This window comes from Pezoporus occidentalis, unplaced genomic scaffold (assembly GCF_034315485.1).
Source record: "Pezoporus occidentalis ecotype Australia unplaced genomic scaffold, CSIRO_AGI_Poc_V1 ctg205, whole genome shotgun sequence".
NCBI lineage: Eukaryota > Metazoa > Chordata > Aves > Psittaciformes > Psittacidae > Pezoporus > Pezoporus occidentalis.
In genome coordinates, this window is record NW_026913911.1 from 35,878 (window position 1) to 48,046 (window position 12,169).

The 12,169-nt window shown below is 50.8% G+C and overlaps 1 protein-coding gene across 1 annotated transcript in view; it reads left to right on the forward strand.

Moving 5' to 3' along the window:
• ZNF638 (zinc finger protein 638) overlaps positions 1 to 12,169 on the forward strand; it is a 42,212-nt gene that overhangs the window by 21,837 nt on the left and 8,206 nt on the right. Inside the window, exons 15-22 of the mRNA XM_062618868.1 lie at positions 162 to 214; positions 950 to 1,081; positions 1,226 to 1,354; positions 1,657 to 1,698; positions 2,739 to 2,879; positions 3,808 to 3,930; positions 6,623 to 6,669; positions 10,310 to 11,702. Of these exons, the coding sequence (XP_062474852.1) occupies positions 162 to 214; positions 950 to 1,081; positions 1,226 to 1,354; positions 1,657 to 1,698; positions 2,739 to 2,879; positions 3,808 to 3,930; positions 6,623 to 6,669; positions 10,310 to 11,702 (2,060 nt within the window). The remainder of the gene's footprint in view (positions 1 to 161; positions 215 to 949; positions 1,082 to 1,225; positions 1,355 to 1,656; positions 1,699 to 2,738; positions 2,880 to 3,807; positions 3,931 to 6,622; positions 6,670 to 10,309; positions 11,703 to 12,169) is intronic.

The window sequence follows — 12,169 nt, forward strand, 5'->3', positions numbered from 1 at the left end:
GCTGTGTCTCACTGGTGTCATTTGTCGCTGTAAGTTCCATGGAGGAATATTGAGTCTGTCACAACAGCAGTGGGGCTAGAATGTAATGATAGAGGCTCTTAAAGCTCTGCAGTGCGCCAGGAAACCTCAGGTACTAAACTGCTCCCACCTTTGTGTTCTAGAAGCCACCGTAACGACAATAAAGAGTGAAGAACCCACAGACCCAGGAGTCCAGGTCAGTGTAAAGGTGACTCTGGAAGCTCTAAGGACAGTGGTGCCATTCCCATGTGCTGCATTAAAACCTCCCATTTACATCCCCAACCTGTTAAGCTCCTTGAGGAATAGTGGGTTTATTTTCCCCTTAATGATTGTGGCTTCACAGGCATCCACCAGCTCCCTCTGGGGCTGTCGTTAGTGACCCCAGAGCTCCTCTGTGCTCTGAACATCAGCACTGCCCTGCTGCGGGTTCCTTCTCTGGATGCAGCCTTTGCACATCCAGTCCTGCAGTGTCTGATGTGTGGACATGTCATGCTATAAAGTGATGGCATACATATAGGGGATTGGTTTGAGTTTTTGATGAGTTGACATGAGGGAGTGTCAGAATTCCCTTAGGTAGATACATCCACAGTTAAAGGGAATCATAGAGTCATGGAATGGTTTGGGTTCGAAGGCACCTTAAAGCTCATTCAGTTCCAAGACCCTGCCACGGGCAGGGACACCTTCTACTAGAGCAGCTTGCTCCATATGGACTGTTTGGGATGAAACTGGAGTGATTATAATAGAGGATGGACAGAGAAACATCCATTCATTTTCTTGTCATTATCAGTTTGCATTTACTTACTAGTGAACCTTATCTCTTGGTACAAGAGTCTGGAGCCCCAGCTGCAGTGGGTTTAGGTAGTAAGACCCAACACTCTTCAGAACTCCATCAGTTTGGAATACTGGTAACACTCCCTTCATTTTGTGTCAGGAAATGGATGATTCTTGTGTGGTCCTCATTTCAAACCTGCCGGAGAAAGGATTCTCTGTGGAGGACGTTTCCAACCTCGCAAAGCCTTTCGGGGGACTGAGGGATGTGCTCATCCTCTCATCTCATAAGAAGGTATTTTAAGTGGTATTTAGTAGTGATTGCACCTAAAGAAGCGGTAAATGTGTTTCTGACACACACAGGTGTGATGCTGTAGCTCAGGAAGCACCAGTGTGTGGTTAAAGTGTTTAATAATATCCATTTTCTCTGTTTTAAAAGGCATATCTTGAAATCAGTAGAAAATGTGCAGATTCCATGGTGAAATTCTACACCTGCTTTCCCATGTCTCTGGATGGAAACCAGCTCTGCATCACCATGCTGCCCCAGTATCAGAGTGTCAAAGATGAAGTAAGTCAGCAAATGTGTTGGAATTCCAGCAGATGGGATAGCATTCGGATGAGGAGCAGGATTTTATATTGGAGCCGACTTTTATACGCTGCTTTATGCATTGTGCTGGTGTCTCCTATTGAAGTGATGCTGGTAACTGCCTCCTTGGGTCCTGCCTTTCTGACCCAGGAGGAGCACAGACATCAGGAGTGCTGATGCTGTTGGCTTTGTTGATAAAGGAATTGGTCACGGTAGTGTGCTGCTGCTGAAGCTGTGTTTTACACATCAGATCATGTCTCTTTCTTTGCTGTTTTCTGTTGCAGGAAGCACTATTCACTGCTCTCATTAAAGATTCTGACCCCAAGGTAAGTGTGACTCCTGCTGCTACCCAAATCCTGGGTTTTAAATGGGAATTCCTATCCTTCATGCTGAAATACTAGCATTTACCTCAGGAATTAAATGTTGCTTTATGCTTTCATGGGTGGATGGGCAGGGATTAGAAGGAGTAAGCGTTCACTTAGTTTAACTCTATCATGCATAAAGCCCAAGGAATTAAACATTAACAGGAGTCTTGGGAGAACATCCCCTTCTGTTAGGTCATTTTCATGCTCTGATAGCACCTGCAGCTCAGCCAATGCACGGTGTTGACCTGTTTGTAACACCAGCCATTCTCCCTGTGGGTTTTCTAGCCAGCTATTATGGTTAAAGCATCAAACCCACCTCTGTGCTTTGTTCAATGCAGTGAGGCTCCCTTCTTGGCCCTCTGCTCCTGCACTGCACTAAGGGCTGACAAGAAACCTGGAGAGGGGCTTGGGACAAGGGCCTGTAGGGCCAGACCAAGGGGAATGGCTTTAACCTGCCCCAGGGGAGACTGAGATGAGCTCTTAGGCAGAAGCTCTTCCCTGGGAGGGTGCTGAGGCGCTGGCACAGGGTGCCCAGAGAAGCTGTGGCTGCCCCATCCCTGGCAGTGCTCAAGGGCAGGTTGGACACAGGGGCTTGGAGCAAGCTGCTCCAGTGGAAGGGGTCCCTGCCCGTGGCAGGGGTTGGAGCTGGATGGGATTTAAGGTTCCTTCAACCCAAACCATTCCAGGGTTCTGTGACTCTGATCTTGCAGTGTTCCTTTAAAATAGAACAACTTGATCCTGTCAGGTTTGCTCTCAATTCGTGGGAAGCACAGCTGGTTCTTTTGACATACAGCATAGGAAATGGAAAATCACAGCACCAGAATGGTTTGGTTTGGAAGGGGCCTTAAATCTGGAGTGAATGTGGAAGGGGGAACGTTGGACGTGTGTGAATGCTCCTTTCCATCAGATCTGAGTGATGACGGCATTTCCTGCGGGGTTTTTCTACCCCAGTTCAGTGCTGATATAAAGTTAAAGCAAGTTTTGTCATTGCTTCTCTTTAGGTGGATACTGAAACCGTTCACAGCCAGTTTGTGCATCTGGGGAACCTGCCGGATGCTGGCTACAGAGAGCTCGAAGTAGTGTGTGTGGGGCTTCGCTTTGGGAAAGTGGATCATTACGTTGTGCTGAAGAACAAGAACAAGGTAAAGTCACCTCCCAGTGCCAAGAAGGTTCCCTTATTGAGAGAACAAACTGGTTCCCACTCATCCTGAACCAGAAAATCCCATGCTGCCCATGATTTCTGTGTTGGGAAGGAGCTTGGGGATCCTCTGTTCCAACCTTTTAAGCACAGCGTGACCTAGACTGGATGGCCCAGCACCCTGTGCAGCCCAGTCTTAAGTGTCCAACGCTGGGGAGTCACCACTTCCCTGGGGAGATCATTCCAGTCTCTGGCTGTTCTCACTGGAAAAGGTTTTCCTCTTGTGTCCAGTTGGAATCTCCCCAGCAGTAACTTGTGCCCATCACCCCTCGGCTTTCCCATGGGATTCCTTGCCCAAAGGGAACTTCCATCATCTTTGTAGCCACCCTTTAAACACTGGCACATGGTGACTAGGTTTCCCCAAGCCTTTGCTGAACAGTCCCAGCTCTCTCAGCCTTTCCTCACACACTTCCCAGCCCTTGGATCATCTTTGTGCCCCTTCCCTGGACCCCTCCCAGCCCATCCGCATCTTTTCTGTACAGCAGGGACCAAACCTACACCCAGTATTCCCAGTGTGGCCTGACCAGTGCTGAGCAGAGCGGGACAGTGACACCTTCATCCCTGCTGGGGATGCCCTTGTGGATGCTCCAAGCTCCACTGGCTTGTGATGTAGTTCCTGCTATAGTTCTAAAGATAATTCCAGATGGAGAGATTTCAGCCTCTCAGGAAGAAGTCTGGTGTTGTCTGTACCCAGAACAGGATTCCATCCAAAAATGCTGCTCACTTCAAATGAATTTCAAGTGGAGGAGGCGAAACCTTTCAGGAACACTGGGTATCACATGCTGTACCCACTCCATGTGCTAGACTTGTCCTGCAGTGCAGAAACAGCTGATGTACCAGTGAGCTGAAGCTTGTGCTGCTTTTCCTTCTAGGCAATCCTGCAGCTGGATAGTCCCAGCTCAGCCAGATCCATGTACAACTTCCTGAGGCAGTACCCATACAGCATGGGTGAGCACACCCTGACCTGCATGCTGTCACCCAGGGGAGAGGCTGAGGTGAGATTCCTTCAATGCTACCTTGTTCTTGTGGAATAGAGCCATCTTCCCATGGAGAGCAGCTCCTGCAGTGGTTGCTGTCACTGTGGAGGAGAGTGAGACCTGGGTCATAGTGGGAACTGGGTTAACTTGTCTCCTGTGGGATGTGGCACAGGGAGGGAGGATGGGGGCTGTTTGTCTGCCTTTGTCTCTCTGTATTTTACATACATGTGTGGAACCTCTTTCCATGGAGGAAAGTACCTCTTGATGAAGGATGAAAAGAGAAAGGAAGAAAGCAGTGATTTAATACAGGTTAGAAGAGGTGCGATGAGTGAGTTTAGAGTTCATCTGATCTAGGCTGATTCATCTGCTTTATTCCTCTTGATGCTGGAGAGGGGCCTTGGCCAAGGGCCTGTAGGGCCAGGCCAAGGGGAATGGCTTGAACCTGCCAGAGGGGAGACTGAGATGAGCTCTCAGGCAGAAGCTCTTCCCTGGGAGGGTGCTGAGGCGCTGGCACAGGGTGCCCAGAGAAGCTGTGGCTGCCCCATCCCTGGCAGTGCTCAAGGCCAGGCTGGACACAGGGGCTTGGAGCAAGCTGCTCCAGTGGAAGGGGTCCCTGCCTGTGGCAGGGGTTGGAGCTGGAGGAGCTTTAAGGTCCCTTCCAACCCAAACCAGTCTGGGATCCCACGTCTTGCGCAGAAGCTGTGGCAGTCACATTGACAGAGGTGGGAACACCACCACTTGCAGCTAATTCTGTGTTCCATTTGCACATCCTCCTTATTTCATAGAATCCTAGAATAGTTAGGGTTGGAAAGGACCTTAAGATCCTTTTCTCTCTTCAGCAGTACTCAATTTGGACGTTTTCAGCACTATTACAGAAACCAAACAAGGATGGGGTTAAGGGAGCACTGATGTTACCACTGTCACTGTACCCCTCTGACCCCTGTCAGGCTGCTCAGCCCCTGGACCAGAGCAGCACCCTGTGTCACCCACTGTGTACTGCTGGGAAGAAACACTGTTGGGGAGCCAGAGTGAGGATGCCATTGTTCTGTTGCTTTGAACCCTGATGCAATGCTTATAGTGACAAAGACACGTTGTTCTCTTGCTACAGCAGATACAGGGAACTGCTATAAAGAGCAGGTTTGAGTCACAGTGCTCCCACAATGAATCCTTGACAGGCATTCCTTAGCACAAGCACTTTCATGCCGTTTAGTTAATTTTTTCAGTGCTAAGGGAGCTTTTTCCTATGGTCTAGACTTGAGGAAGAGCTTGGAAGTATGAAGATGTGGCTGTTTTGTTCAGCCTAATAAAAGATGTACCCAAACCTGCATCTGGCATCATCTCACACAGCTATAACCTGGGTTCTTGGAAATGAGCTGAGGTCCAGCACAGCAGCTCTAGGAGAGCTGCCTGCCTGGGTTTGCTGCTCACAGGGGGAAGGCTGGTGGGTGATGTGATGGGTGGAGGCTGTCTGGGACAGGGTGAGCCCCATATGATTCAATATTCAATATGACTGAATTATCCATCCTTGGAGCAGTCGGGAAGAAGGTCAGCAAAACCTCCACCTTAGGCTTGCAGAGGGCTGCCTTTGGCCTGGGTAGGGGGCTGGTTGGCAGAATTCCTTGGGAAAGCATTACTGAAGGACAAAGGGGTCCAGGAAGGCTGGATGCTCTTCAGGAATGAAAGCCTTAAGGTGAAGGAGCCGGTGGTCCCTATGTGCAGGGAAGAGACCAGCTTGGCTGAACAGGGAAATAGTGCTGGAACCTGGGGAAAGAAGGAGAATCTGTCACTTGTGGAAGAGCATAGAATCATGGAAAGGTTTGGGTTGGAAAGGACCTTAAGCTCATCCAGTTCCAAGCCCTGCCATGAGCAGGGATGCCTCACACTCCACCATGTCACCCACGGCTCTGACCAGCCTGGGCTTAAACGCTGCCAGGGATGGGGCATTTGTTAGGTTATATAGAGAGAAGGCTAGAAAGGCAAAGGCACAAATGGAACTACATCTGGCCACTGCCATCAGAGATAACAGAAAGTACTTTGTCAAGTCTATTAGAGGTAACAGGAAAGCCAAGGAGAAACTCCATCCTCTGCTGGATACCAGGGGGAGCCTGGTGACTGAGGATGAGGGAAAGACTGAGGTACTTCACTTCTCTGGGCACCCTGTGCCTGCGCCTCAGCACCCTCCCAGGGAAGAGCTTCTGCCTAAGAGCTCATCTCAGTCTCCCCTCTGGCAGGTTCAAGCCATTCCCCTTGGCCTGTCCCTACATCCCTTGTCCCAAGCCCCTCTCCAGCTTTCCTGCAGCCCCTTCAGGCACTGGAGCTGCTCTCAGGTCTCCCCTTCAGGAGCCTTCTCTTGTCCAGGCTGCCCCAGCCCAGCTCTCTCAGCCTGGCTCCAGAGCAGAGCTGCTCCAGCCCTCGCAGCATCTCCATGGCCTCCTCTGGCCTCGCTCCATCAGCTCCATGTCCCTCTTGTGCTGCTGCCCCAGAGCTGGATCAGGGCTGCAGGGGGGTTCTCCCCTTCACACAGCAGAGGGGCAGGATCCCCTCCCTGAGCTGCTACTCACACTGGGGATGCACCCAGCACATGGGGGGGTTCTGGACTGTGAGCACTCACTGATGGCTCATGGGGAGCTCTGTTATTTGCTGGGTTATTCAAGTTCTCTGCTGATGCTTTTGAAAGCCACAGGAGCTGACCTTGATTTCTGCCTTTCAGGCTGAAGCTGTGAAGAAAGAAGTGAAGGAGGAGCCGAGCCTGGGCAGGTACGCCTTTCCCCTGTCTATGCTGTCTGTCAATGTATCTATATTGGTGGTGGTTATCTATGGAGGGGGAAGCACTTCCTGAGCCATCTCTAGCTAAGCTGGATGAAAATCCTGCTCCGAGGTCCATCGGCTGTTCCCTGTGTCACTGCTTGGAGCTCCCTGTGTTCTGTGCGTGGGACGTGGCGTGCGCTGCTGCAGAGCTGTCGTGTTTGTGATGCCTTTGGGAGACCACGGGCTGAAACCCTCTTTTCTCTGTAAATCCCTGGAGTTATTATTGTTCTCCTCATTTGGCCAGGGTTTTACCCCAGCTCCTGGGAGCTATGTTGGGATGTACGTGTTGGGAAGCTCCGCTTTTGTTGTATTGAACCAAAAAGCACTTGCTTGTTTTATCCTCCAGCGCTTTCCTCTGTCAGAGCATCTGGCTCTCCTGTTGCTGTTTCCAAATGCTAAAAATAAACTGGAACTTCCTTGTTTAACTGATTAACCTTCACTCCGTGCTGTGGTACAGGTCCTGAGCTGATCTAGAACCAATGTTTAGGTGCTGTGTTAACATCAGAACCTACACATGGGGAATGGTGGGATTGGTATGCTCCATTGCCAACTGTTTTACGGATACTGCTGGTAGCAGAATCCCGAATTGTGGGATATTTGTTGGGTTCAGAGCCTGGATTATGTGTTTTTAATGACTGGATAGATGATTATGAGAGGTTTTATTAATGAATATGACTTCAGACACTTTCTGTGACTCAAATCCTTATTTCTGGCTAAGTTGCATCAAACCCAAAGTGTGTAATAATGATCCTGAAGTTGCATTTCCAGTGATGCCATTCTACTGTCATGGGTCGTTGTTTTATCCCCAAACCCTGTTCTTTGTGAAAGCAGAGTTAAAGCATTCCTAACTTCAGGAAACCTCTCCTCAGCTCCAGTTGGAAGCATTTAGTATCAGAGCTGTCTCCGACTCGCAGGTGGGCGTAAGTGCAGGTAACCTCTTTGATCCCAGGCTTAGGCTTTAGCTAGTGCTGGGATTCATCCAAACAAGCAACTCTTCCATGAATCCCAGCTGCTTCCCTGCATCCTGCAGTGGCTGTTGAGGAGCAGGGTGATCCAAGAGTTTTCCATACAAATATCCCTACACCCAGCCTCCTTGTCTGAGGCAACTCTTCTCCTTGTGACCCTTTGAACCTTAGTTACATTTAATAAGAAGCAGAAAATACCTTCAGTATAGCTATGAAGACCTTGTCCTAGGTTTCTGAGGAGGGAAGGAATAGTGAATCCCGGGAGCAGAAGGAGCTGCCCTCCTGCTTGTCCGGGATAAGGAGATGAGCTTAAAAACCTTGGAATGCTGCTGGGAGCTCGGGTGTTGTCCAGCCCAGCAGGGAGCTCATCCAGCCTTGGGGCTGAGGTCACTGATGTGCTCATGTGGAATCATTTGCTCTTGTCAAGGATGGGATCTCTTCTCCTCAGCTGAGGCTTTCCCAGCCAGGTGAAGACTCCAGGAGCATCCCACTGCTCCTTCCAGTCGTGAGTAGGAAGCAGGTTGTGTCCCTCCTGTGGCACAGCCCCTGGTGGTTCCAGGGCTGATCCCAAGCCTTTCCCTTGCGAACTCCATAGCTGTGTACAGCAGCTGGTGCAGGGCATCCTGTGCAGGAATCAAGCCCAGGTACTCCTGCTTTCCCCTTTGCACTAACTCCTGTGCAGCAAACGTGTCTTGCAGGTCTCCGTGCTGCTGCTTTCCTGATGCCTGGCAGGTCTTTTAAGTGCCAAGCACCTTGATGCTTGCTCAGGCTCCTCGGTCACCCTCATCTCTGCACATTGCCATCCCTGCAGAGCTCTTCTTCAGCCACTTCTCACCCGGGTTTGAATCTCCCCGTGTATTTTGGGGCTGAGCAGGGCTTTGTGGGAGGCACAGGGTAGGTGTTGGCATGGAAGGAGATGTGAAGTCCTGAGGATTCAGAGGCTAACGTAGATCCGTGGAATGGTTTGGGTTGGAAGGGACCTTAAAGCTCCTCCAGCTCCAACCCCTGCCACAGGCAGGGACCCCTTCCACTGGAGCAGCTTGCTCCAAGCCCCTGTGTCCAACCTGGACTTGAGCACTGCCAGGGATGGGGCAGCCACAGCTTCTCTGGGCACCCTCAGCACCCTCACAGGGAAGAGCTTCTGCCTATGAGGGTTTAGATTGATTCCAGGTCCAAGGAGCCCTTTTGGGATGAGCTGGATGCTGGAATGGGTGAGGCTGCTTTTACTTCCCAAGATTCCAGTTCCTGTGAGTGGCTGTAGGGGATGTTCCCAGCAGTTTTTGGAGCACACACACTCCAGCCAAGCTGCAGGATGCCACTTCCTAGTGCAGGAGTGCCCTTGAATCGTGCTCTCTGTGTGAGTCCATTGGGCATCTAGTCATGGTGTAGTACATCTGCCAGCATTAAATGGTGTCTCAAGAGGTTTTGAGGCAGAATTCACATCCCTTCTTTCTCCTCTTACATTTTGTACCACAGGGGACAGTGCCCTTGGTCCAGAGGAAACCTTGGAGCTTGGGTTTGGGTTGTAGCAGAGGTGTTAACTGAGTTTGCCTGTTCTCATCCCTCCATTGACCCCATGTGTTGGGTCTTCATCCCCCATCTGGCCACTTGAGGACATCTTCATCCTCACTGAGCTCCAGTTGATCTGGCCTCCCGTTGTCTCACTGGCATCCTGCTGGGTGGGAGTATCACCCAGTGTCAGGCTTCTCTGCTGTAGTTCTGTTGTCAGGAGGCGTTATCCCAAGTGCAGCCTTTATTCATCCCCATGGGTTCTGAGAAGCCCCAGCTCAGCAGCTCCAAGTGCGTAACCACTGATGAACAGTGGCTTTGCTGCTTTTGTTTCAGCACTTAAGGGGATTGTCAACACTGGCATTGCAGCTCTTTTCCACCTGGGGATGTGTGAGGTGCTGGGATGCTCGTTTTCTTGAGCTCTGTAGGGAAAGGTCCACAGACATCTCTAATCCCAGTGCTTCTCAGTATCATCTATGGAGGGTTCTTTCTTGCAGAGAAGAATACAGCACTGACTAACTGATGCTGCTGGAAAGCTCTATCCTTGTGCTGTCATCTTGGGCTTTATTATCCCAGGAGCTGCTGGTGGGATTATGGAGTCAACCAGAGCCTGGCCAAAAGGAGCCTCTGGGCATGTTTTGGATGAAGTTAATGCAGTTAAAACCAAAGCAGCCCCTTCCTTCCCCTAAACCTGAGCTTAAAACTGTGAGGCTTTTATAGCACCTGGAGTTGTTCTCTGGGATGTTGTCTGCAGAATTTGCTGTCCTCGAACACACCAAAACCCCAGTAATTCCTGAAACAGGGAGGATGCAGCTTTATTTTCCCTGTAGATCTGCTTTCCCAGCCTGCCTGCATCAGGGCATCTAAGGTTTAGGTGCCTCGAGGGGTCCGACTGCAGGTAGCACAGGGACAGAGGCTTTGAGGTGAATGAAACCAAAGCATAAACCCAATGAGCCATTCACCTCCAGGTTTGTAAGCGTTGTAACACTCAGAGGGGAGATTTCCAAGCCCTAAATGCATCAGGAACCCCCCACCATTGGCGTCAAGAGCTTGCTGGTAACTGTAGAATTCTCCAACCTGGTTTGATTTCTTCTGTTTCTTTTAAATGCATTTAGCTCTGGCTTGAAAATATATCCAGAGGGATCAGGAGTGGTGCAAAGAGCAGCTGCTAATCCTCCAGTAGAGCCCAGTGTGGCAAAGGAAGGAGCCATTGCCATCTCTCATGTCAAAGAAGAGGAGTCAGCAGGACTCGTAGAGCCCTCTGAGTCCCACCTTGAAGGAGCAGGAAGGGACCTTGCTGCGAGACTGATGGAGGCGCCGGTGGAGAAGGTGGGCACTGGAGTGACTGCAGCATCCATCAAACCCGCTGGTACTGAGCCACCCCAAGTGAAGCTGGAGGAGATGTCACCACCACCACCACCACCACCCAGCGTGGAGGAAGAGGAGGCAGCTCAAGGTGATACCAAACCGGTGCTGCCTGAACCTGCTGTTGTGTCTGCACCAAAGAAGGAGGTTAAAGAGAAAGGTGAAGAGTTGTCCCCTCCTGCTGCTGAGCCACCAGAAGAACTGTCCCATGTGGGCAAGGCTGAAGATGTGCCATCAGGTTGTGCTGTGACCCCAGCAGGAGGGAATTCAGGGGCGGCTGTCCCCAAGGTGATGCCCCCCAGCTCTGGCCTGGCACCAGTGCAGGTGGTGTCATGTGTTGCTCCTGTAAAGAAACCTGGTTTTCATGGGTTGAAACTCAAAGTTGGACCGTCTATAACTGTGGTAGCAGAGAAGAAACCTGGGCTTAAAGCTTGGGCAGCTGCAGAGAAGAAGGTGGCTGGAGCTGGAGCAGGCAGAGAGGTGCGAGCAGAAGAGTCTGCACTCCGAGCTGGAAGAGCTGTGGAGGAGAACCCCAGAAAGCTTTCGGTCAGGGCTGGGGCAGAGACACAGAAGAAACAGGAGCAGCCCATGGCCAAGGCTGGGGCTGTTACGGTGAAGGTTGCAAGTGCTGCCAGTGAGAAGAATGAGGGAAGTTTGGTCGAAACCCATCCAAATAAAGGGGCAGGAGCATCAAGAGCTGATGAAGCCCCCAAAGCTCTTACGTTGAGCTCCCCTGCGTGTGTCAAAGAATGTTCCTCTGCTGCTAAAACGATCCTGAGGGCAGTGCTGTCTCTTCCAGACATAGCCAAGTCAAGGGTTGCAGTGTGGAGAAATGAGCCTTCGCCATGTAAAGGAGGGGAGCAGAAAACCCCCTCGAAGCCTGAGCCCCAAAGCCCAATGGTGGTGAAGAAGATAACGTCGAAAGAAGGTGATGCCCCCAAACCTGATGGCAGCAGACCAAGCCTGGGAGATGGCAGCAGCACTGAAGCGAGCAGGAGCTCTGTTGTTGATGGCAAGGGAGGCAATGGGAGGAATTCATCTCAGCAAGAGGAGTCCCAAGTGGAATCTAGGGCTAGTTCAAAACAGACTCAAGAGGGAGAGAGTAGACCCTCCAGCATGAAGAAAGACAACAGCAGCACTAAGGTGAGGAGGGCAGGAAGGCCGGTTCCATTGCCTCATGAGTAACTAACTCCATGCTCAGTCTGGGACCATGAGGTTATGTTCCCCATCCCTTATCCATAAGCGAGCTGGTGTGGGCCAGCAGCCCAGCTGGAATAGCGAGATGGTGGCCAACCTTTAGATGCCATGTGAGCAACGCAGGTACGTAACTGCTTTGAGAACGCTACTTGGATAGAAGTTGAGGAAGGAGGTTTTGGAATGAGCCTTCATTGAGTGTCATAACTTTATGTTCTTGGATTAATGGGAATTAATGAGCTGTGTGTCCTTCTGTGAGCTGGTATTTGCTTTGTCAAGCCCTGCACAGACCCTGCTTACTGCAAAGAGGCTGTTAACCTGTGACTTGGTGCCTGGATCTACCGCTGATGGTTGGCTTAGTGGTGTATTTGCCAAGAATGGGATCAGGAGCAGCAATCTGGACAACTCAAAGCTCC